A 24,898-nucleotide genomic window follows, 5' to 3' on the forward strand; every position below is an offset into this window, starting at 1 on the left:
TAGATATTTTAAAAAGTATTTTTAATTAATATTAATAAAAGATATTAACGTATTAATCTTTATATTTTAAAGTATGCGATTTTAACAAATTAAATGTAAACGCAACAATAATATTTATTTATTAATTACTAATCATTTATTACTAATTTATTTATTAGTCACTAATCTTGTGTTTGATGCAGCAAGTTGAAAGCCGAGTATGACATCTTAAGCAACTGTGAAGCATTGTTTGAAGTTATTTAAAATTTGTGTGTTATTGATATTTAGTAATAATTTTTATTGTGTTAATTGATTGATACTGACAGCTACAAACGAGTCAAGATTTAATGATAACATATACATGCTACTAAATTCGATGGGGATTGTCGAGCGCTTCATAATGAGTATAAGATCTTTCTTGCAGCTATCGCTAAATGCCGGCCATTCTATTTTGTTATAAATGTTATTTGCCAAATGAAGACTCTACAAATAAAAATATTTTGCAATATTGCACATTGTTAAAAAATATCGGTACTTATCTTAATTTTTTTTAAATTTCGTGTTATATCTAAAATTTATTTTAGATGAATCATATACTTTTGTCTTGACTTCGTTTCCGAACCAACAATAGATGAAAATTTGCGCCAATATAGCACCCATATATATCATCAATGAAATGAAGACTACAAAGTTCGATGTCGTTGCTATTCGATATAAATTCGAACATAGCACTAACGTGCTCACCGCAAACTGTAGAGCAATTATTTTCGAGAACATCACATTCACCGTGCGCGCGTATCTACAATTGAGTAAAAAATTTTTAATCGATTTTGAAGTTTTTTCTTATTTCATTTAAGAATTAATCAGTTTGGTTCAAGGATCCATAGATGAAAACTATAATTGTTCTATTATTTTTTTATATTACTTAGCGAACAATTAGCAATTGTAATAAAGGCGCGACTTCATTTTGTGTGTAGTTCAAATTTTTTAGAACATAATACAATTAAAAAACTAACTCAAAGATATAGTTATGATGACGAATACAATCGTGCAGGACGTGTTGACTATGCGTGATTTTTGTCAATCGATATTCCAAAATTTCAAGTTGACAGCAAATATACAACATTAGTCCGCAAATTACACTTTCACAAGCAACGTTTACTATACCCGAGGTTGCCATGCCTATCAATTGATAAATATACACAAAAAAGTATATTGCAAAGGATGAATAATCGAACGGCACCCATGCTTTGTAGGTCAAGTTTCTTTTCGTGAACTCTGTGGAAAAAGACGTCAAAACTATCGATATAACCGCCATCATGACGAGAATCAAATACCGTAACGTATTGTTCCTATAAAATAATTATAAAGATTATATTAATTTATTTTTTTATAAGATTTAATTATTGGTATTTTTTTTTCTCTTTTCTCTTTTCTTCTTGGATATTTATTATACCATTCGTATATAGAATATTATTTTGTTTTTTTTATTTTATAAAAATAATTTTTATTCTCAAAAAATAATATAGTTGTATATGACAAAAAAAATTAAATTATGCCATATAAATGTCAGATATTATTTGTATAAAATTATCATGTAAAAGTATACAAGCATATAAATGTAAATATATTTTATAGCATTGCTCTAAAATATTTAAAAGCACAATATTTTGCTATTTAAAAAGTTAATGATAAAAAAATGACTAATCCATTTTATTTGATATTACAATTTGACATGCAAACTTAAAATGATATTATGATACTTACTCTACCAACTTCTCAAATTTCTGTTGAATCATTGCTTCATGTGTTTTACATATTGCAAAAGGTTTCTCGGTAAGAACGCTGATTACAACCATGATTTTTTTTCGATCTATCCACATATAAACTTGTTTATAGCCTGCGACGAATACGGTCAACATCATATATAAAGAATCGGTGAATTCATCAGAATTATCAACATTAAATATGATGTTCATAAATTGCGATAACGCAAATGTACATAATGCAGAAAAGAGAAATATGGCGTGAGTTTTATATATTATATGTTTAAATAATGACGTCCATGAAGAGGGTTGCCAGCATCCAGCAAATGCACAAATTAGGAATGTAAATCTTAGCACGCGCATTTGAGCTCCTCTGATACAATTTTGCCTATTAATAGCTATTATTTATTAATTACATTAATTTTTATTTTACGATTAAAATATTTCTGTAAAAAATAAAGATTTATATGTTAAAAAAATAAAATTAATTTACTGAAAAAACGCGTTAAGAGAAAAATCTTATAACAGAAACTACAATACTATCTTATTATTTGTTTCATCAAATCTTTTTTTTTTTTTTTTTTTTCGATAAATTTGAAGTACATATTTTACTTATTTTTTACAAATATATATGTATACTTTATTTTAGAATATTAAATATTTGAAGTTTAATTACGAAATGTTTAATACAATATATTGCACATTGTAAAAGAGCAATTAAAGTTTATATTAAAAAAAAATTATTTTAGATTATTAGATTATCTTTGAAAAGATTATTCACATTATACGGAATACACAGACAGATATCCAAAAATTAGTTATTTAATATTATCTTCTTAACTTTTAAATATATATTATATATATATACATTATATATTATATATACAAAAAACTTTTCTAACCCACTTGCACTAAACTTACTTATGTTTAGATTCAGATTTTTTTCTTAAAAAATTAAAAAAAATTAAATTTATTAAATTAAAAATTAAATTAAAATTAATTTAATTTAATAATTGTTATAAAACATTTGTTTAAATCCTTTATCGCGTCTTAAATGTCGATTGATAAATTAATATCGTAAGAGAAAAAGATACTGAAAATGTCTATAGTCGCGCGATATGACTTTCTGATAATAATGTTACTCGTCGTATCCCATTATATCTATCTTCATTTCTCCTCCATCTTATTCTCATATCGATGAACTTACGAGAATGTCCTTGTGTAATAATATTTTCATGAACCGCGAAGCGAAATTGTTTCGAGATATCTGTCTTATTAGAAAATTGCATAATGTACCGTTATTTTCATAAAGACAATGAGACAGAAAAAAGTTATATGACAAAATAAATTTCTTGAAATATATCATTGGCCTATAGGCCTATAACATAAGGACATAAGGAATATTTTGATACAACTTTCTCATTATATATGGTATATAAAGATATCAAGACATCATATTTCTTATCTATTTTTTTATTGTACTGTTTATAATTTCGTCGAATATATATTCTTTTAATATTAAGTAACGGACTGCTGTAGTTTATGAAAATTTAATATTAGCTCATACATTCGCTTGAATAGTACAATATTTTTATATGATCATATTATATATATCGGCATATGTACATCGGGATATAATAAGATATTACAAATATTTGATTACAGTATTAATTCTTATCTTGTCTTTCATCGGACATAGGCAGGGTAAGGAAAACTTCTAACTCTTAATACAGACGTGTTTCAAAATTTTCTTAACGAATATTTCATTATATGTGTATGTTTACGCCTTTCTCTACTATTGTAGAATAAATATCGCTATGTCCGATAGGTTACAATACAATAGCTGTCCAAAATATTCAAATAAAAAATTAATAATTTTAGCACGAAGCATGTTTGTTACGCGATAGAAAAATATCAAAGAAATAAAATAAAAAATTTGAAAATAATATTGTTTTGTTTAGTAAACTTTATAACATGAACGCTTGTGCTCAATGGCCCATATTCGCTCTGACGTTCTTACTGACGTTATTATTAGAACTTGTTCTTATACGAACTGCAAATTTTAAATGTTGGTAATAAAAAACTTATTGAAAGTTTTATCAATCTCTTGAAAATTATTTAGTATTAAAATGAGAGAGGAAGAGAGAAAGAGAGAGAGAGAGAGAGAGAGAGAGAGAGAGAGAGAGAGAGAGAGATTAATATATTTATTTCTGCACTTTTTCACATAACATCCGTTGAATGTCATAATAAATTAAATGTGAACAATAACAACTTTCGTTATTATATACGTTACTATTCTTGCGTTTGATGCAATAAATTGAAAATCGAGTATGACATCTTAAGCAACTGTGAAAAACACATGAATATATCTTAAATTATTTGAAATATATATAATAATCAGCAACAAGAAATTAATATTATCTTTAGTAATACTGACAGCTACAAACGAGTCGACATTCATCGTGATTATATAAGCACTACTAAATTGGATGGGAATCATCGCACGCTTCATAATTAATAAGAGAGCTTTTTTGTTGTTATTGCTAAGTGTGACCCATTCCATATTATAAATGTTATTCACGAATTGAAGACTCTACAAATAAAAATATATAACACAATAAATTACATGTTACTTGCAGAAAACGACATATTTTTTCTAGTAATTTTAACCATCTTTTATTAATTGTGTCATCTAACGAGTTAATTAAGAAAAAAAAAATATTTAGCATTTAAATGGGATCAATTTAAGTAAGATATATATACTTTTAACTTGACTTCGTTTCCAAACCAGCAATATATGAAAATTTGCGTTAATATAGCACTTGTATACATTATCAATGGAATGAAGCTTATATAGTCCGTCGCCATAGCTATTCGATACATATTTGAGCATACTACCAACATGCTCACCGCGAACTGGATGGCAATTATTTTCGCAAATGTATTGTTTATCGTGTATGCATATCTGCGATTAAAAGATACGATAAATTGATATCCCCACAAATAAATTGTGATATTATTCACAAATCGTTGAATTTATTTGTATGCGCGTTATTAGATTTAATAATTAGTTATTCCATACAAATATAAAATATTGCAGGTTCTTGTCGCATGTTTTATAGTTATCCGAATTCTTCAATTAATTCGGTGGGCATTAATCTATTGTCAGTAAAAATTTTATTAAATACTATTTTTTAGTTATAAAATGTATGTGTAAATTATTATATTATTATATTATTTTAATAATATTTTATTTTTATGTTTATATATATGAGAGTATAAATTCTGTCTTAATTTTTTAAAATCTAATTTTACTTGTCCTAAATTTCAATAAAAAAAATCTTTAAATTGACTCCATTTCTTATTGTTTATATTTTCGGAAATTATTGCTATCTCTTCAACTGTTATTGAAAACTAATTAGTTTGAGGTTTGAGACTTATTATTAGAGATTAATTGGGGTTCAAGAATCCGTAAGTGGAAAGAAAAACTGGAAGACTTTGCGATTTTGTATCTGCTTATTTATCAAGCGTCTTAGTTTTTATCACTTCTAAAACAAATTATTACTTGTGCTGATTAATTTTTGTAACAATTTTGACAAAATTATTTAAGAAACTAACTCGAAAAGAAGATTATGATGATGAACACAGTCGCCTAAAATATTTTGATCGTGTGAAAGTTTTTTCAATCGATATTCCAAAATTTCAAACTGGCCACAAATATGTAGCAAAAATCCACAAATTAAACTTTCACAAGCGACATTAACTATACCCGAGATTGACATGGCTATCATTTGATGAATGTATATAAAAAAGTATATAGTAGGAGATGAATAGTCAAAAGGCAACCAAGCCTTATACGTCAGATTTCTTTTCCTTAAATCTGTGGAGACAGACGTCAAAATTATCGATAAGATCGACATTGAAACAATGATTAAATATCGCCGTGTGTTGTTTCTATAAAATAATAATAAGAACTTGTTATGGCCACGTTTTTTATAAAATTAATTTATTGTTATATTTTTGTTGTATCTCTTGAATTATTATTTATAATAACCTTTTTATTAAATAATTTTTATTTATATATATGTAGAAATATTTTCTAAAATTCGAATTAAATTTTATAAGATATAATTGATTATTTTTATAAAATTATCACATAATGCAATATATCTCATATAGAGAAATTAATGCATCGCTATAAAGTATTAAAGAACATAAGATAAAATATTTTGTTTTTTAGAAAATATAATAATGATAATATTCATGCATAATCTTAAAAAAAAAGAAGAACTTAAAATATACTTACGTTGTCAATTTTTCAAATTTCTCTTGAATTATTACTTCGTGTGTTTCATATGGCGCAAAAGGTTTCTCGGTAAGAACATTTATTATTACTATGATATTTTTGCGATCTATCCACATATAAGCTTGTTTATAACCCGCTACAAGCACGGTCAACATCATATATAAGGCATCGACAAATTCATCAGAGTTACCAACGTTTAGTACAATGTCCACGAATTGGGACATCAGAAATGCGTATAATGAGGAAATTAGGAACGTTGCGTAAGCTTTATAAATTATATTCTTAAATAACGATGTCCATGATAACGGCTGCCAGCATCCAGCGATCGCGCAGATTATAAGTGTAAATTTCAGTACATGCATTTGAGAACTGTTCTAATGCAACTTTACCTATACCAATTGCTATTAATATGTTTATTAATTGTATTATATGTCTATTAATTATATTTTATTATAATCAAATATCTTTCCTTTAAAAATAAAGATTATATACAGAAAATAATGTAAATCTATTAAAACGCATTAAAAAATATTTCAATAAAAATAAGAATTCTATTTTACTATATTTTACTATGTTTAACAAAGTATCTTTTATCAGATTGTTTTTAAATATATTTTACGTATTTTACAAACACATATATATTTTATACAAAACACAAAATATATTATATATTTTTAAATCTACTTGATTAATTTAAGCTTAATTATATAAGATGTGTTTATTATTAGATTATACAGAAAAATTTTTTAAAAGTTTTTCTGTTGGAAAACGATCATCTTTAATATCGTTTACTATATATGGAATATATGGCATTTACCAAATCATTTTCTACAGTTTCATATCTTTTAATATTAATTAATTTTTTAACACACAATATGCATTATACTTACAATTTTTTTCTGATTCACTTGCATAAACTATTTGTATTTACTTTTAGTTCTCTATTGTCAAAGCTAATTTAAACTATTCGTATAATATTTAAAAGCATTATTTATTTTTGAGTCCCTTCTCGCGTCTCAAATAACAATGGATAAGTTAACATTGGAAGACAAAAGAATATTGAAAATGTCTATAGCCTCACGATGTGATTTTCTAAAAATGATATTATTCATATATATATCTATTTCTGTTTTATACATCTGTCTTATTGTAATATTTACACACAACTTGCAAAAATTACTTCGCGTAATAATATTTTCATGAAGACAATAAGACAGAAAAAAAGAAAAATAAATTTTCTATTAGTCTATTGAATGAGAAAACGTTGATACATCTTTCTCTATTATATATGTGTACATTAAGATATTATATTTATTATCTACTGCATTGTGTCTATAATTTTGTCGGATATATTTTTTCAATGTTAAACATCATTAGTATAATGTAACGAATCATTAGCTGTAGTTTACTTCAATGAGATCAATAGTCCATACTTTCGCTTAGACATTTTTCTCGTATTTCATATGTCGGGATATAGTAGGATACTATATAGCTAGAACTTTATTTAGTATCAGTTCTTCTTGAACTCATTTTTCTTCTTATCGAACATAACGGGTAAGGAAAAAAATTTCAACTCATAATATAATGTAAAGCAGATCAAACTTTTCTCGTCAATCTTTTTGTGCAATTTATTTATATATTTATGTGTGTGTACTTTCTTTCCGATATCTGACAGCGCTCACATTTTCATGCTGAAAATCATGCATTTTTATTCTTTTCTCACTTGCTCTTATTTTCATCTCGCGTTTACTCTCGATGAGTTGCTGGAAAATTTAAGGTAAAGTTTTTGGAAAGTAAACATATCCACAGATTGATTCATTAACAGAAAACAGTTGGTTTTGGTTACCTTTGTTAATGAGAGAAAGAGAGAAAATATTGAATTTAGAAAATAAATTATAATTGTTACAAATACATACTTTGCGCGCAAATATTTCTGCATATCCAATTTTAATAAAATTACTTAAAAAACTAATTAAAAAGTACGATAACGCGCCCGCGAACACGACGACGTAAAATATTTTAATTTTATCAATTGATACTTTATGATATTATTTAAAAACTTATTACTTAATATTAACAATATATTACATAAAAAATATTATTTATTTTTCTACTCTAGCATACCTTGCGTTATAAGTAACGGAATGTATGAACAATAACAATTTTGATTTATCAATCACGTCCTTATGATGTGCGTTTAAGTACATTGTAAGCCGAGTATGATGTTTTAAGTAACTGTAAAAATATTTAATATTATTTAAAATATTTACAATAAACAACAAGGGGGCAAATCATACTGATTGATACTTACAGACACAAACGAATCAAGATTCAATGTGATGATAATCACACTATTAAATTCAATTGGAATTATTGATCGCCTCATAATGAATAAGAGAGCTTTTTGGCTACTATTGTCAAGTATTTGCCACTTTATATTATATATGCTATCTACTATCGTAAGGCTCTGTAAGTAAAAATATTGCATATTTTGAACAAAATACATGTTGCTATCAATTAATGTTAATTTTACAATTATATTTATGGTTTTTTATTAATTATAAAATAAATATAATTTTATTATTTAAGAAAAAATATTATTAATTTAATTTAAAGTTAACATATTAAGTTTTGGCATTTAGTATTGTATAAAGTTAACAATTTAAAAAAAAATATATATATATATATAAGATAAATATAAATATAAGATACACAATATTAAATAAAATTACATACTTTTAACTTGAGTTCGTTTCCAAACCAACAATAGATAAAGATTTGCGATAACATACAAGCCGTGTACAATATCAATGTAATAAGATCTCCATTGATCCTCAAGTTAGTAATGGAAGCCAGTCTGTATAAATTAGCACATACTACTAGCATACTCACTACAAATTGAACAGCAATTATTATCATGAATCTGCGATTTACCGTATATGCATATCTGTAATTAGACAGAAGATTTTAGTTTAATTTTCTTGCGTGCTATTTTAAAAATTATTGATTATTTTGTATAAAATATGTTTTTGTTCGATTAATAATTTTTATATTATATTTTAAGGAGATATAATTTTGTGTGAAAAAAAGAACATACACAAACACATATAATTATTACAGTCCAAACTTCTAAGGTAACAACATTGCTTTAGGAACTAACTCATATATATGATCGTGATGACGTATACAATCACGCAAGATATGATGGTCATGTAAGACTTTTGCCAATCGATACTTGAGAATTTCTAACTGGCAGCAAATCTGCTGAAGGAATCCGGATATCAAACTGTCGCAGGCAACATTCACGGCCGCAGTGATCATCATGCCTATCAATTGATGAGTGAACACGAGATAAAATACAGAGGGTGGCGTATAATCGAACGGTAGCCATGCTCTGTACGTCAGATTTTCTTTCGGAAGATCCATGAAGACAGAATTTAAAATTATGCATATAACTGTTATTTGGACAAGGAGATAATAACAGAATGTGTACTTCCTACAAAATGTTTCTTATTATACAGAATGTTCCAGAGTCACCGCATCATTTGCTAATAGCAGATTCCTGAAATCATTTGGAGATGATTTTTACTTAACAAAAATGGAAGTCAAGGGAGGTCATCATTTTTGGCATGTTTCCAATTTTTTTCATTAATTTATCTTTGTAACTAAGCTTTAAAAATTAAAAATCTATTAAAGTAAACTCTACCTGAAATTAACTAAAGAAAATTGGCAATCTTTTAACTCCATAAAATTTGTAAAAAGCTCTTCTTTTTGAATCGCTTATAAGTTGAAAATTATTAATAACAATTCTGCTAAAAAAAGAAAGTGTCTCCAAATGATTTTAAGAACCTGCTATTAGCAAATAATGCAGTGAACCTGGGACGCTCTGTATATAAATTTAATATCGACAGAAATCATTATGTCCACTTTATAATATTGTAAAACGTAATAAAAGAACTAAAATATAATTATTCGACAATCAATTATTGAATCACAATTGATGCGCTTATTTGTGTAATATTGTATGAACAAATAATGCTCACTTTATCATTTTATCATATTTTCGTCGAATTATTACTTCCTGTGATTCCAACGGAATAAAAGGTTTTTCCGCGAGAGCATTGATTATTGCTGCAATATTTTTATCATTTTTCCACAGAATAATTAATTTATAAGTCCCAATGAATACCGCTAATGTCATATACATGCTGTCGCTGATTTCGTCGGAGTTATTAATGTTTAATATAATATTCATGAATTGTGATATTGCAAATGCGCTTATTAAGCAGAGTAATATCACTCTATAACCGTTATACATTATATGTTTTGATGGCGATGTCCATGAAAATGGCTGCCAACATCCACTGATCGCGCAGAGTGTAAGTGTGAATTTCAGCGCCTGCATTTGAGCTTTCTCTCTAATTTAATTTTGCCTAAATAAATTATTTTTTATGTTACATCTCTACTTAATAGTAATTTTATTTTTTCTTTATTTATTTTATCTATTATTATCATCAAAGATCTTGTTTCATAAAAAATAACAGTTAATTAAAAATTAATTTTTAAGATAAATATAATATAATTGTATAATACAAATTTTAATATTAAAAAAATCTTAATATGTAATATTATTATATTATTTGCTGTATTTACAGTTCTCATCGCAAATTTGCTCATCCGTTTATTTGACGTCGTATTTAATTATCTGTCACAAATGTCTTCGAAAGTAATTTATTACTATCGCATAATTATTGTTCAAGTAAATCTTGGAAAATTTATGCGATTATTTCATAATTACGCATCGAATGACAAAATAAAAGAAGCAATTTTACTAAGCAGGATACAATCGAGATATAGCCAATCTTTTGACAACTGCACTGTCCGTTATACCCTTTCTTATCCCATCTCTACCATTATCATTATCATATCGATCTTGCAACGACGCGAAATATTATTTTCATGACAACATGTATATAAGTTTAGTAGCAATTTTTGTCACGCGATGGGGTGAATAATATTTTCATAAAGCAGAAAGTAAAGTGGATGCACCTCCATCAATATAAAAGTTACCTTTAGCTGAAGTTGTTTTCATAAAATATTCACAAAGAAATGAGTTGTTGATTTGAAAATGTTTCATTTATTACTGTCGCTATTCACTATATGACATGTCATATCGCATACTATGTTTTGCATATCGATTTCTGTTCATGATTGAACGGTGAAATACAAACGCTAAGTTTGTAGAAGTTGCTAGCCGTAGTAGCTTTTAAGCACATCGTCTTTTTTCTTAGATGATTATTATAACAATTAAAATAATATTGTGAATATTATCGTTGACCTAAATAAGGAGAAACATAATTATTAATCTATATTTAGTGCACGCTAGTTGCAATATACATAATTTAAAAATTAAAATAACAGAATAAAACTAATTTTCTAATCGTAATGTTTTAATATCTTCTCTGGCGATGATACAAAGAGAAAGTATTAAGAAGATAAAATATATATGCAAATTTTAATTATGTAAATTATAATTATGCAATTCTATTTATTTTTATTATATAGGTGTACGAACATATACTCTCAAATCTTCATGCTGTAATTTTTACTCATATTCTAATCGAGATACGATGATATACACAATCACGTATCACTCGATCTCGAATAACCAACACCCGGGATGTCGATGTGAAAGTAAACATGCAATAGTAATCCTAAAATTAAGCAATTAACGGAGAATAAATATGGAATCTATTATCGGGTAAGTGATGTCAAATATATGTAATATAAAATACTATGAAATTTTTTATTGGATTAAGTAGTCCATCTTCAACATAACAGAAAGTTACTTTTGAAGTTCGTGAATAAGAAAATCAAATCATACATTGTTTTTAAATATTTGTTTTTTAACGTGTAACATATATCGAATTTATGGAAATTTTTCAATCGCGCTTTTCAAACGATTATACATCATGAAATCTGGCTAAATCATTATCGCATGATGAAAGTTAGAGATATTTTATTTCAAAATATATATAACTAAATGTCACTCAACATCCCAATTTTTTGATAGTACTTGACTGATATTCTCTTCTCGTATGAAGTATTTGCATTATTATTGAAATACTAGAGACTCTCTTGCAAAGGCATTTCTATTGCACAATAATATGTTGTGATTTATCCGTATTTTATTCATATTTGCATATGTGTTTAAGTTGATGATTCCTGCTCAAACATTCTTTTCAAAAGTCAAATGATGCACTGAGAAAAAAAAGTTGTTAACTTGATTAAATTCGTCCAAATAATTATTATTTCTTTGTATTTCTTTAATTGAAATATTTAAATATTTAAGCCAAATACGATATATTAAATCTAATATGACATATATTTGACTTAAATACTTCAATATTTCAATTAAAGAAATACAAAAGAATAGTAATTATTGTAGTTGGACGAATTTAGTCAAATTAACAACTTCTTTTTCTGAATTGTAGAAATGATTCAACATTATGTAAAACTATTAAATCTCATTCTTTGAAAAGTATCAAATATGTAATGCATAAGTTCATTCACATTATATTATAAAAATTACACTGTATTAAATTAATTATATATGATATTATTTCGTAATATAATATTATTAATGAATAGATATTAAGCTATTATATATACTAATATATTGATCAATATTATATATGAGAAAAAATATGAAAATGCAGCATCAAAAATATATTTGCAGCAATTTTATTTATTAAGCGACGCGGTAGCGTCGGAGTTTTATCAATTTTTGATTAACATAGCTCAGGAACTAAAGCCGTAATCAAAAATCTGATGGTACTTTTCTTACACATATATCTATTCTATTTATATATATATTATCCTTATTGTGGACATTTACATTCTCTATAATCTTGTATTTTGACTTACTTGATCGTTTGAATTTATTACTTTTTACTTAACATATCTTAACAATTTTGTGATATATATTTTCTCAAAAATGTCTCATTGGTAGTAATTAATTAATAAGTTATCATTATTTTCTCTCTCTCTCTCTCTCAATTATATGAATGTAACAGATTAAATATAAATAACAATTTCTAATTTTGTTTTACGTATTACTGTTTTTATGAATTTGCCAGTAGATTAAAAAGCAAATATGATGTTTTGAGCACCTAAATAATTATATAATCAATGAATAAATTAAATATTTATTATGTGGAAAAATGTTTTTTTATACAAACTAATTAATTAAGATTCATTGACAGAATATTTCCGTTGATAAATTCGAGTGGTATCGTCGCACGATTCATGATCATTAAGAAATTTTCTTTACGTTGTTGTCAAGTATTGTCCATTCTATATTTTTGGATCCATGTTCATAGAAACTTTTTTTTTTAAAATCATCCAAGGAATTATTTCTTCGAGTTTTTGACATCACTTAAGAAACATCCTGTTTCTTAATCGTATTTTTTTGCAGATATTAATTTTTTGTTAACAAAATTGCTATCAATAATCTGTTTATTACACTTGCTTACAAATTATTAAATTACAAAAATTTCAACTGACTCCAAGAAAGCGGAGGGATCACTTATATATACATATATATATATATTATTGTTCTTCTTCTTGTACTCGTACTAATAAATTATAAGCAGAATATGATGTTTTAAGCAACTGGAATAATAAAATGTGATAAGGACAAATGAAATTTTATTAGTCAACTGTGCAAACGCATAATATGAATTTTTTATACTAACCGTTACAAAAGAATCTAAATTCAAGCTAATGATATGTGCAGTAGTAAACTCAATAGGTATTATCGCGCGTTTCATAATTATAAGAAGATCCTTCTTAAGGCTATTACTTAGCATTGGCCATTCCGCTTGGAAAACACTATCCGCTAATTGAATGCTCTATAAATTAATATGCAAGTTTTTTTTTTTGTGCGAGCATTATAATTATGTAAAATATTATTAAATATTTACATTACATCTATAATACCATTTATTTATTATTTGTTTATTCATAATGCACGACTTAACAACGGGCATAATAAAAGAATATTAAAGCGTTATGATAAGATATTTGATTAAAATTTTCTCGTATATTTTTGACACAAAGGATTTAAAAATAATCGATTTTATTAGATATATACCTTTGATTTGACTTTATTTCCAAACCAGCAATAAATAAATATTTGTGTCAACATGCAGCATGTATATATAATTAATGCAATATTGTCTGCGCTCATCGACGATTTGCTCAGTTGAAACAAATTGGAACATATTATCAATGTACTTGTTATAAACTGGAATCCGATTATTTGCGAGAATTTTTCATTTACTAAATATGCAAACCTATAATAAAATTGTTTTTCCTTTTAATCTCATAATAGTTGTATATTAGATCGAAAAGCACACGTGCGTTCTGCCATACAAAAAGACAAATTATTTAGCAGAACATTAATATAAGTCGGTAATAATAAGTTATATATTTTAGATTGAAGGAATTTGATTGATTTTGATTCGGGAAATAAAAGACAATCTTAGATTTTACTATACTCTTAGATTTTACTTTTCATAATTATAGAGACAAGATTTAACTTATACCACTGTTCCTCATCCTCAAAACACGGCAATCAAATACATGTACAATCATAAGAATTTGGGTAAAATAATGAACATGTTTTTCAAGAATTATTATTAGAATAACTAACTCAAATATACTGTTGTGATGATGTATACAGTAGCCCAGAGTATCCTGCTTGATCACGAGTTTTTTTATGCGATACTCCAAGATCTCGATTTGGCAGCATATGTGCATTAACAGGCCGCATATGAGAGTATCGCAAGCGATATTTACAGTAGCGCAATAGAATGTACTTAGAAACTGATGAGCGTACGTAACACAGAATACCATGTAAGACGAATAATCGTATGGTATCCATTCTCTGTATGTTAATCTTCTATGCCTGAAATCGGCAAGCAACGACGTCAAGCCGGAACATGACCATGATGTCTCGATTAAGATCGTATAACGTAACGTGTTCATTCTAAAAAATGATTACAAATATATTTTCGTTATCTCCAGATTGATATAAAGCATTTTTTTTATATATATTTCTTTTCTGCATAAGAAATTTTTAATATTTGATAATAGAATTATTAATTAAATATGTTTTGTTAATATTTAATTTATTTAATTATAAATTAAATATAATAATTTTATTTATTTATCATAATTAAATTCAATATATTTACTTCAATATAAATAAAATAGCGTATGCTTTTATAAAATAATCCAAAAGTTTCTATTTACACATTTATGGATTTTAAAAATCTCAATCGATAAAGATAAATTTGGAAATTAAAAGACACATTACACATATAAAATTAAATAGTCAAAATATTCTCTTAAGAATATGTTACTTGCAACTTAATTAAAATATACAGATATTAAAGATATTACTACTAATTGTAAATAAAAATTTGAATATTATATTTAATTAAGGTCAGACCGTATTAATTTATCAAATTTCCCACGAATTTCCAGTTCGCCTGAATCCAATGGTTTAAATGGCTCTTCGTCAAGTTTGTTGATTAATGTTGCAACGTTCGTATAATTAATCCACATGATCAGTAACTTGTAACCCGAAACGAATACATTTAACATCATGTACAGATTGTTAGTGAAGTCATCAGGATTATCAACGTTCAAAACGATGTCCATAAATTGTAAGAATGCAAAAGTGTATAAAATGATAATTATAAATAATCTGTAGAGATTGTAAACAGCACGTTTAAATAATGATGTCCACGATAGCGGTCGAAAGCATCCCACGAACGTAACAATAAAAAATGTGAAGTTTAGAACATGCATTTTAATAATTGTTTAATTAAAGAAAAGATATATACAGTTGCGTTTGTTTATATAGCGTGTTATAAATTTTGATAATGTTTGAATAATTTCGAAAATCTTTTTAAAATTTTTACTGTATTGTCGAGATTATTTTAGTTTGATAAAATCTTTATCATAGATCGAGTAACATTATTTTACAAGAGAGAACGTACTTAGAATTGTCTATATGGTAGACTTGTGACAATCTTAAGAAGGCTCTCCGATAATGAAGGTATTTCTTGTTGACGATATTTCGTCTTTTTTCTTCGACATATTAAATATCTTTATCTTTATATGATATATTTATAGTAATTGTCTTAAAGTAAATTCTTACGCGAATTAGTTAAGGGGACTATAGGATACATGCATTTTTTATTACATACGGGAAATGTAATGTCATATGTTATATTCGGCACTCAAATTGAGAAGAATATGAAACAATAAAGAGAGAGAGAGAAAGAAAACAATAAAATTTCCGTAGGTTTATCAATTAAATATGAGATGCATTTTTTCATAATTTCTTGATGTATGTCACGTTTTAATACATCGACGATTTTATTTATTATTGCTATTACCTAGAAAGACATTGTTCAATATTGATGTTTATGTAATATGAACAAGAGAAAGAATCGTATCAAACGTATACGTACTTACAAAATTTCTGTCAAGTAGATAGAGGAATAGTTGAAAGAGAGACATAATAATTCTTAACTCTCTTTGACATTACATTACATGTGCAGTAGTAAAATTAAAACAGATGCGTTTTTTCAAATAAAAATGGTATTGTATGATTTCTTTTTCCATAAAATTTTTTTAATTTTTCAGCTTGTCATAGTGTTAAAAATAAAATCATATACTTTTAGAAATATTTTATGCTTTGTATCAGACAAATCATGTGTCAGATTTGTTTTTTTTTTTCTTTTCAAAAATGTCTCATTGGTAACAATTAATTAATAAGCTATCTTTATTTTTTATATGTTTCTCAATTATTTAAATGCAACAGATTAAATATAAATAACAATTTCTAATTTTGCGTTACATATTACTATTTCTGCGAATTTACCAGTACATTAAAAAGTGAATATGATGTTCTGAGCACCTAAATAATTATATAATTAATAAATAAATTAAATGTTTATTATGTAGAAAAATATTTTCTTATACAAACCATCACGAATGATTCAAGATTCATTGACAGAATGTTTGCGCTGGTAAATTCGATTGGTATCGTCGCACGATTCATGATCATTAAGAGACCTTTCTTGATATTATTGTTAAGTATTGTCCATTCTATATTATAAATATTATCCGACAATTGCAGGCTCTGTAAATGAAATCGTAATAAAATCTTCTATGTGTATTATACATAAATACATTTAAATAGAAAGAGAGAGAGAGAGAGAGAGAGAGAGAGAGAGAGAGAGAAAGAGAGAAGGGAGGGAGGTTCTCTTGCGATAATATTATATAACGTTTGTTGTGCAATTCTTTCTATATAAACTGTGATTATTGGCTACAAAATTAAAATTAGTTACAAGTTACCTTTAGCTTGACTTCATTGCCAAACCAACAATAGTAAAAAATTGGTGCTAATGTGCAAGCTATAACCATGGCATTTTGTACATAAGAAACGATAGTGGACGATGTCAAAGCCATATGAATCAAACTGTAGCACATTACCACCGTAATCATTATAAACTCACTAGGAACTATCCTGGCAAACTTTTCATTCACCATGTATGAGTATCTAAAATTAAACAGAATATTTTGAATTGATTAAACCGACTTTTCAAGACATTTAATCAATACAAAATTGTAACCAATTAATATATTTAAACAAATAGAATGATGAAAGATATATTACTTTTGGCTTGAAAAATATTTTAGCTGGTTTTGTAACTTTACAGATTAATAAAGATATTTATTTTACACTGATTTTATACAAAAAATAATAAGATAGCTTAAACAAATATTTATTTCTAATATAAAATTTTTAATATATGAATATAGTATTAAGAACTTATTATTTTTACAATACATTTTCGTAGTTTAAAAAAAAAATTTGAATAAATATACGCAGAAGAAAAAAAAAATTAAATTGTTTAACTATAGAATGCTTTTTTCGAAAAATTGTTTATAAGCGATAGAAGACATATATCTTTGAGGCGTATATCTGAAAAAAATAAAATAAATTACGCAAAAAAATGCCTGAATTTAACATATTATCTAATTTCAATATTGCATATTGTATGAATGTTAAATGATTCTAAAACAAAAAATCTGACTTTTGAGAAGCAAAAATGTTTTTCCTTTCTTCTTTCTCTCATCAAAAAATATAAATTTTTCCAAGTTCCATTGAATCAACGGGAAAATCTAATAAGATATATATACATCTCAAAGACGTATGTGTGTATATGTGTACTAGTTTTAAAAGAGCTTACTCAAATATACGTATATGGTGACGTACGCAATCGCGCAAGCTTCCTTGAGCATTAACGATGTTTGACAAGCGGTACTCTAAAATCTCGATCTGGCAGCAAATGTGTAATAATAATCCGCAAATAAAACTGTCACATGTGGGATGAACGAGACCGATAAATATTAAAGTCATCATCTGATGAACGTATACGAGATAGAATTGCGAGGAGATTGAATAGTCAAACGGTATCCATGCTTTGTACAATAATGTCCCATTCTTGAAATCCGTGAATAACGAAAGTAAAATCATATACGAAGCGGTTATAAGGACGAGGACTAGATAATATAATGTATTACTCCTATAAAATCAGGACTATAATGATTACTTAATGTTTCACAAATTATTGTTAGAAAGACATCTTTTTTTTCTAAAGAGACGAATTACATTGTTTACAATACATATGCAATCATTTAATTACATGTATTTCAATTTAATTATACAAAGTTTGTTTTTACTAGAAATATTTATACGTATATGTATATATAAAATATTAAGATACTTACGTTATCCTCTTGTTAAATTTCTCTCGAATCATATTTTCGTTTAGATCCAACGGTTTGAATGGCATTTCGGTAAGATTATTAATTATCATTATAATACTCTCGTGATTTTTTCGTAGAACAATTGTTTTGTAACACGCCAGGAGCGAAATTATAACATTGAACAAGGCGTCACCGAATGTATCAGCGTCGTCGGCGTTCAATATGAGCTCCATAACTTGAGTGATGGCAAATATGTATAATGTTAGAACTACTAATAATGTGTAAGCGTTATACATTATGTTTCTAAACAGCGACGTCCACGATGTTGGTCGCCAGCATCCTGCGACCGCTAAAACCGTGAGCGAAAATTTCAACACATCAGGCATTTCGTTTTTCCTCCAAACATTACTTCTCAACATCCAATTGCCCAACATCAATAACTGTGTCGATTGAAATATTGACTTATTTATTATAAATTTTGGTTATTATTGTATGAGATAATGTACTGAGATGATAGATGGAGGAAAATGTGTATGATGATTATACAAGATACTTAGTAGTTAGAAGAAATATTTTTATAATCGTTTATTTTTATAAATAATTGGCAATTAATTTGTTACCTCCATATACGTTAATAGTCAAATATAAAGCTAGCTATTTAATAATAATGAAAATAATGAAAAAATATCGATAGGATATTGTATATTATTTTTATTTTAATATGCATTCGAAATATTCCATCTTTTTTATACATTAAACTTACGAAAATATTCCGATCGATTTGTTTGAGTAGTCCGTTGAATACTTTGAAAAATTTGGTTAAATGTTCGCTGTGATTAATTGAATGACGTAACGAGGGAACAATCTATTGATGTCTATAGTTTCCCGACTTGATATTACTAATATTATTCGTTCGATTTTCCTCTTTTTGTATAAAATGTCTTTGTTGTTATCGCGAGAACAGCCTTGCAATCATGTTTCTCATAAAACAATATTCTGATGAACCGAGAAGTAACATTCTTTCGAAATAATACTTTTATTACAAAATGTAATAAGTAATAATATGTACCGTTATTTTCACTGACGAGAAGAATGGAATAAGAAAAAAGAAGAGAAGCTTGATGTATGTATAGTCAAGTAGAGAAAATAAATTCTTGAAATTGTCATTAATATTGTAGATTAGTAGTCTCGAAATATTTCTAAGATACTTAGGTCCAGTTCTATTGTGTTATACGTCCATTATAAAATATCTTATTCATTCGCAACGTTCCGTTAGCTATGTTACGAAAAATTATATTTTTCGAATGTTAACGCAACAACTGTAATGTATATCTGTATTAAACTTTAATACATAGCTAGTTTATAGACTCGGTTATAAACGGCTGCTTTTCTTTTGTCATACTTCCTATGATATTGGGATCGTATTAAGGGTGCATATATTAATTCTTGCATCTGCCGCTCGTTGCAAGTTGAACATATGTCTTTCTATACTATAGATTTGCGAAATTACGCAAGTATATGTATATAGTTTCATACGAATCCTTGCACTCAATATACTCGGACGTTATCAGTTTTTATCTTATATATACATATTAAAATAAAAATTAGAGCTGAGCACCTAAAATTGAAACTGCTTAACATTTTTTTTTATAGTCTTTTTGTAATATGTGATAAAAATATATATTTTTATCTTTTTTTAGAATATTATCTTATTTTTTTAACTATCTTACTTTCCTGTAAATATTAATGCTTTTGTTAACAAATTACTATGTGTCTAATTTATAATGTAAAAGCACTATATATGTATATCATAAAATAATATTAAGAATTTGTTATGTTAGCGGATAATTATTATATAGATATAAAGGCTCAATAGATATTAAAATTGCTATCGATAATCTGTTTACATCGACGACGAAATATTTTATTTATTATTACTATTACCTTAGAAAGACATTGTCCAGTATTGATGTTTACATAACACAAGCAAGAGAAAGAATCGCAACAAACGTATACGTATTTACGAAATTACTGTCGAGTAGATGGAAGAATAGTTGAAAGAGAGACATAATAATCTTTAATTCTCTTTTTAACATTACATTAAACAAACATGTGTAGTAACAAAATTAAAACAGATGCATTTTTTCAAATAAAAATGATATTGTATGACTTCTTTCTTCGCAAAATTTTTTTAATCGTTCAGCTTGTGAAAATTTTACAGTAAATCATGAATATTGTGCTTTTAGGAATATTTTATGCTTTGTATCAGAGAAATCATATGTCAGAATATATATTATATATTGACAGTTGAACGCTCTCTCTAATATTAAACTTAATATATATATATAAAAATATATATTTTTATAATATGAACAAGTGTGAAAAAATATACACATATATATATATATCCAATTGTAATGAAGCATTACAATTTCTTTTTTTGAGATTATGCGTTACTAAATAAAAACGCGTTTTATTTTATTTATGTCTCTCTTCTTAATCTTCTTCTTATGCTTGTATCAATAAGTTACAAGCGGAATACGATGTTTTAAGCAACTGAAATGATAAAATATATTTTTGTAACCATTATAAATGCGCTTATATTTATAAATAAGTCAATAGTAATGTATTATTTATATAAGCACATTTACAAAATATTTTTATTTACTTTAGTACATTTAAATTAAATTTATGTACTAAAGCAGTTACTCGTGTCTCTCTTTTTCTCTCTTTATTATTTAAATGTAATTAAATGAGAAATGAACAGTGGAGTTTTTATTAATCAATTAGATCGTACACACTAACAATAAGATAAGTTTTTATATACTAACCCCTACGAAAGATTCCAAATTCAAGGTAATGATATATGCGGTACAAATTTCAATGGGTATTGTCGAACGTTTCATCATTATTAAAAGACTCCTTTTAACATTATTATTCAAGATTGGCCAATTTACTTGAAATATTTTATCCGCCAGTTGAATACTCTGTAGTAAACAAAAATATATAATACAACATTTTACAATATTTACAATATCTAACAATTCTTATTTCATTAGATATACCTCTACTTTGACTTTGTTTCCAAACCAGCAATAGATAAATATCTGCGTCAACATGCAGGATGTGTACATAATTAATGAAATATGGTCTGCGTCCAAAGGCGACTTGATTAGCTGATACAAATTGGAGCAAATTACCATCATGCTCGCCGTAAATTGAAATCCAATTATATGTGTAAATCTCGTATTCACCGATCGCGCAAACCTGTAATCCATTTTCGATTTTAGAAATGCCATGTTACCCTTATCAATCCATTAAAATTTGTCGTGTTAATTGATAGGTGAATTTTATTATTATTTGTTGTAATTTTTTGAATTATGAAATATCGACAGATTAACGAAAAAAGTTAATGCATTAATAAAGCGCTAATAAAATATAATAAATGAGATAATAATAGAAATGGATAATTCATATATTTAAAGAAATTTTATATCTGGTTATGTTTTGATATTGCATACAAAATTTTATATATCTTTTTCTTCACAATTATGGCACAGAGAGTATATAAGACAAAGAAGAAAATATAACTTTCACCACAATATCGTTCAATAATTCACACATAATAACAAATAATTAGCTGACAAATAATTTTTTCGAATTTTAATGTGATAACTAACTCATAAATCCAATCGTGATGACGAACGCAATAGCCCAGAGTAATTTCATTTCTTGTGAGTTTCTTCAAGCGATATTCTAAGATCGCGATCTGGCAACACACATGCATTAAGAAACTGCATATGAGAGTATCACAAGCAACATTCACGGTAGCGACGTGGAAAGTAGTTGACATTTGCTGAGCATATGTAAAACAAAATATTAAGAAAGACGAATAATCATATGGTACCCATTCCCTGTACGTTAACCTTTTATGTCTAAAGTCAGTTAACAATGATGTCGAAGCGATGAACGAACACGTCGTTTCGATCAAGAGTGTGTAACGTAATGTATTATTTCTAGAAAATTGAAAAAAGATTGTTATATCAACGTTATTTTTAATAGGACTTTTGATACGAAGCTTTCAACATAATTTTTCTTACTTATAAAATAGATAATATATACTATTAACATAATAGCGTCAATTAAATTTTATTTTATTATAAACTAAAGAAGTTTTTTTATACATTTTACATATTATTTTTTATATATTTATATATTTGTCACTTAAAATATATATTTATAATTTTTCTTATATTTCAAATTTTAATTAATAAGACAAATATTGAAAAAAATTAAGCTATAATCTTAAATATACGTTTAAAAATACATTTGTAATTAAGACGAAATATAATGTAAAATACCTAAATATATTTTTTAAATAAGAATTTAAACATAAGATATATTTACCGTATTATTCTATCAAATCGCTGTCGAATTTCTATCTCTCCTGGATCCAATGGCTTGAACGGTTCTTCGGTAAGATAATTAATTAAAGTTGAAATTCTCTCATAATTAAACCACATGACAAGTATTTTATAGCACGCAGCAGATGATGTTAACATCATGTTTAAAGTGTCGGTAAAATTGTCAGCATTATCAACGTTTAGAACAACGTCTATAAATTGCGATATTGAAAAAAAGAATAGCATACTAATTACGTATAATCTGTAAATATTGTAAACTGTTCGTTTAAACGAAGATGTCCATGATATTGGTCGAAAACATCCAGCGATTATAACAATTGTACATGTCAATTTCATAACTTGCATTTTCATTTCTAATTTAATTTACAGATATACACACAATCGCATCTAAATGCAAAACGTGTATTATAAATTCTGGTAGTACTTGTATAATTTTGGTAATCTTTAAACAGTACATGTATCGATTTTAAGATAAAGTTTCAAACTGACAGAATTTCTCTTGCACTGAAAATGAGATCAAGTAAGATAATCTCAAAAGAGGATACACTTAGGACTGTCTATAGACTTGTGATGCTATTCTCCGATTGTGAAGGTATAATTTTCTCGTCGCCGATATTTTCTCTTTTTTTTCCTGGATATTTAATATCTATCTACCTTTACAATATCTAAAGTAATCGTCTGTAAGATAATTTTGACATCAATTAGCTGAAAGAACTACTTTGACTTTGTAACTTTCGTGTACTCTATATTCATATCACATTTATATAAAAAAATCATATCATAATACAATAGAAAAAAAAGAAAAATTCTCCAAAGGAAAATATTTTATCAATAAAGCACGAAGTACGAATTATCTCTATACGTATACAGTGACATATATATGTCACTTCACGATATATTGATGACGCGAAATATTTTATTTATTATTATCTCTAGCTAGAATTCCACACGGTCATCACCCGTTCTTACGCACAGTAGAGACGAAAAAAATCATACGAGAGATACGCATATAGAAAATTGCAATCAAACATGCATGATAATTTACGTTTTACAATACAAACGGATTTTATCTTATTATACAATATACTAGTAAAAAGAATGATAAAGAGAAAAGAATAAAGACTTAATAATCTCTTCTTATAACGTTGTGTCTATAGATATAGTGATCCAACTACACTTTTGTTTTTTAATCCATATGATTTTTTTACTTTCCCCTATCTCATTCTGCATTTAAAAGTAAAAAGATAAAATTATCGAAAAAAGTGTGCGAGTGCTATTTTGTATTTTGATATATTTTTGAAGTAAAAAATAAGAGCGCACAACTTTTAATACAGTGCCAAATTATTTTTATATTTGTTCGTGTAATATAAAAGTTTAATATATATTTTTTAAGATATTTATTAAAATAATTGGTGCATATCTATACGTGTATTATTAATATGTTTAACAGATCGTACAAAAATTATTGCACTGAAAACAATTTGTATGTAGCTTACACTACTATTGTTCTTGTATTTGTACTAACACATTATAAGCAGAGTATGACGTTTTGAGCAACTGCAAAAAAT

General features: G+C 26.4%; 6 protein-coding genes across 9 annotated transcripts; all 6 read right to left on the reverse strand.

The window, feature by feature from the left end:
- Nucleotides 1–122: 122 nt before the first annotated feature.
- Nucleotides 123–2,710, reverse strand: LOC138935736 (odorant receptor 10-like). Of its 3 annotated transcripts, XM_070300548.1 has the most exons (6): nucleotides 2,667–2,710; nucleotides 1,747–2,143; nucleotides 996–1,331; nucleotides 577–778; nucleotides 304–462; nucleotides 123–215 (listed from the first exon to the last, which is right to left on the reverse strand). In XM_070300548.1, exons 2-6 carry the CDS (start codon nucleotides 2,106–2,108, stop codon nucleotides 162–164), a joined length of 1,113 nt encoding a protein of 370 aa, XP_070156649.1. In that variant the 5' UTR covers nucleotides 2,109–2,143; nucleotides 2,667–2,710; the 3' UTR covers nucleotides 123–161. The 3 variants fall into 3 exon arrangements, with proteins under 3 accessions (XP_070156649.1, XP_070156648.1, XP_070156650.1); XM_070300547.1 differs by lacking the exon at nucleotides 2,667–2,710 and having other exon boundaries at nucleotides 1,747–2,242; XM_070300549.1 differs by lacking the exons at nucleotides 1,747–2,143; nucleotides 2,667–2,710 and having other exon boundaries at nucleotides 1,147–1,298.
- Nucleotides 2,711–4,037: 1,327 nt separating this feature from the next.
- Nucleotides 4,038–8,029, reverse strand: LOC138935745 (odorant receptor 46a-like). Its single transcript, XM_070300561.1, has 7 exons — nucleotides 7,734–8,029; nucleotides 6,942–7,143; nucleotides 6,052–6,452; nucleotides 5,364–5,699; nucleotides 4,509–4,710; nucleotides 4,183–4,338; nucleotides 4,038–4,091 (listed from the first exon to the last, which is right to left on the reverse strand). Exons 3-7 carry the CDS (start codon nucleotides 6,411–6,413, stop codon nucleotides 4,038–4,040), a joined length of 1,110 nt encoding a protein of 369 aa, XP_070156662.1. The 5' UTR covers nucleotides 6,414–6,452; nucleotides 6,942–7,143; nucleotides 7,734–8,029.
- Nucleotides 8,030–8,235: 206 nt separating this feature from the next.
- LOC138935782 (odorant receptor 46a-like) lies at nucleotides 8,236–9,580 on the reverse strand. Its single transcript, XM_070300615.1, has 4 exons — nucleotides 9,212–9,580; nucleotides 8,788–8,998; nucleotides 8,363–8,518; nucleotides 8,236–8,286 (listed from the first exon to the last, which is right to left on the reverse strand). The coding sequence occupies exons 1-4, from the start codon at nucleotides 9,475–9,477 to the stop codon at nucleotides 8,236–8,238; spliced, it is 684 nt and encodes a 227-aa protein (XP_070156716.1). The 5' UTR covers nucleotides 9,478–9,580.
- A 4,043-nt stretch (nucleotides 9,581–13,623) lies between these two features.
- On the reverse strand, nucleotides 13,624–16,049 carry LOC138935734 (odorant receptor 49b-like). Of its 2 annotated transcripts, none has more exons than XM_070300543.1 (5): nucleotides 15,569–16,049; nucleotides 14,768–15,022; nucleotides 14,207–14,408; nucleotides 13,809–13,964; nucleotides 13,624–13,725 (listed from the first exon to the last, which is right to left on the reverse strand). In XM_070300543.1, the coding sequence occupies exons 1-5, from the start codon at nucleotides 15,928–15,930 to the stop codon at nucleotides 13,663–13,665; spliced, it is 1,038 nt and encodes a 345-aa protein (XP_070156644.1). In that variant the 5' UTR covers nucleotides 15,931–16,049; the 3' UTR covers nucleotides 13,624–13,662. The 2 variants fall into 2 exon arrangements, with proteins under 2 accessions (XP_070156644.1, XP_070156643.1); XM_070300542.1 differs by having other exon boundaries at nucleotides 14,768–15,103.
- An 837-nt stretch (nucleotides 16,050–16,886) lies between these two features.
- LOC138935732 (odorant receptor 10-like) lies at nucleotides 16,887–19,823 on the reverse strand. Its single transcript, XM_070300537.1, has 6 exons — nucleotides 19,670–19,823; nucleotides 18,928–19,346; nucleotides 18,387–18,722; nucleotides 17,488–17,692; nucleotides 17,117–17,272; nucleotides 16,887–17,047 (listed from the first exon to the last, which is right to left on the reverse strand). The coding sequence occupies exons 2-6, from the start codon at nucleotides 19,338–19,340 to the stop codon at nucleotides 16,994–16,996; spliced, it is 1,164 nt and encodes a 387-aa protein (XP_070156638.1). The 5' UTR covers nucleotides 19,341–19,346; nucleotides 19,670–19,823; the 3' UTR covers nucleotides 16,887–16,993.
- Nucleotides 19,824–21,306: 1,483 nt separating this feature from the next.
- On the reverse strand, nucleotides 21,307–23,675 carry LOC138935741 (odorant receptor 94a-like). Its single transcript, XM_070300557.1, has 5 exons — nucleotides 23,314–23,675; nucleotides 22,587–22,922; nucleotides 21,972–22,173; nucleotides 21,738–21,893; nucleotides 21,307–21,462 (listed from the first exon to the last, which is right to left on the reverse strand). The coding sequence occupies exons 1-5, from the start codon at nucleotides 23,673–23,675 to the stop codon at nucleotides 21,415–21,417; spliced, it is 1,104 nt and encodes a 367-aa protein (XP_070156658.1). The 3' UTR covers nucleotides 21,307–21,414.
- Between the last annotated feature and the right edge of the window lie 1,223 nt (nucleotides 23,676–24,898).

This window comes from Polyergus mexicanus, unplaced genomic scaffold (assembly GCF_030449975.1).
Source record: "Polyergus mexicanus isolate NDT 795.1 unplaced genomic scaffold, iyPolMexi1.0 SCAF_8, whole genome shotgun sequence".
Lineage (NCBI taxonomy): Eukaryota > Metazoa > Arthropoda > Insecta > Hymenoptera > Formicidae > Polyergus > Polyergus mexicanus.